Source organism: Falco cherrug, chromosome 8, assembly GCF_023634085.1.
Source record: "Falco cherrug isolate bFalChe1 chromosome 8, bFalChe1.pri, whole genome shotgun sequence".
NCBI classification, from domain to species: domain Eukaryota; kingdom Metazoa; phylum Chordata; class Aves; order Falconiformes; family Falconidae; genus Falco; species Falco cherrug.
The window spans coordinates 18318324-18319350 of NC_073704.1; the positions used below are offsets into that span (position 1 = coordinate 18318324).

At 65.7% G+C, this 1027-nt stretch overlaps 1 protein-coding gene across 5 annotated transcripts in view; it reads right to left on the bottom strand.

Moving 5' to 3' along the window:
- Positions 1–1027, bottom strand: part of AGPS (alkylglycerone phosphate synthase) — an 82922-nt gene that overhangs the window by 55511 nt on the left and 26384 nt on the right. Inside the window, exon 1 of one of the 5 annotated variants that reach the window (XM_055717671.1) lies at positions 688–925. The exons of the other annotated variants lie outside the window; for them this stretch is intronic. Coding sequence (XP_055573646.1) covers positions 688–881 — 194 coding nt within the window. The 5' untranslated portion in view covers positions 882–925. Of the gene's footprint in view, positions 1–687; positions 926–1027 lie in introns of those variants that run through there. 5 annotated transcript variants of the gene reach the window in all.

Here is a 1027-nt window from a genome sequence, read left to right on the forward strand (position 1 = left end):
AATTTAACTAGCCAATCTGACTAGTTGTCTTCCTTGGTCTCACATGACCTCAAACTCCCTACTACTAAACGGAGCAAGAAACACAAAAGGTAGTGAATATGCTTAAAACTATTCATTTCCAAGCAGCTCTAGTTAGAGCCCAATGTACGGGTACACTGTTGGCAGCACTCATGTAAGGTGGAGGTTCCACACTCCTGCGAACAGGACCGAAGGCCAGTACACAAATGGCGCTTCTCACACGTGCTGCATTTTTCATTATAGCAGCCCCACAATATTTCACAAACATTAAACCGCTCCTCCGGTTACTAAGGTGACTGTCAGCAACTTTCCATTTTCATACAACCCCGCTTACTACAGAAACAAGTAAGAGGCTGAAGACCACCTTCCTTCGGTTTCACCCGGCCCCCACAGTGGTGGGCCGCCTCAGCACTTTACCCGCGCTTGGGCTTCACCTCGTCCTGCCTCCCCCGCTGCCCCCGGCACCTCCCCGCCCCGCAGGGCCTCCCATCAGGCCCCGACAGCCCACGACCGTCCCGGGCGGGAGCAAGACCGCACTCCACAGCGCAGGCCGCCCTAGTCCCAACCCGCACCGACAGCCGGCCGCTCCGGGAGACCGCCCAGCCCGGCGGGAACTCCCCGGAGCGGCCCGGGGCCCGATGCCCCGCGGGGACCCCCGCCCGCACCCACCGCTTCTTCGGGATGGAGCCGGAGGCCGGCCCGGCAGAGCCCCCCTGCGCCTTGCAGGGGCTCGGGGAGAGCGCTTCCCGCTCCGGAGCCCGCGGCGAGCCCCGCAGGTGCCCCGAGATGATGCGCAGCCGCCGCAGGGCCGAGGACGGGGAGTCGCCGCCGCCTCCCGCTGCCTCCTCCGCCGCGGCCGCCATCGCACTTCCGTGTTGTGCCGCCAATCGCCGCCGGGTGAGAGGTCGGGCGAGCGGAAGGCGCCTGCCGGGGCTCCCCTCATATGGGCCGTCCCGGCATGCAGCGCCGCCCGCCCCGCCCCGCCCCGCCCCGCCCCGCCCCGCCCCGC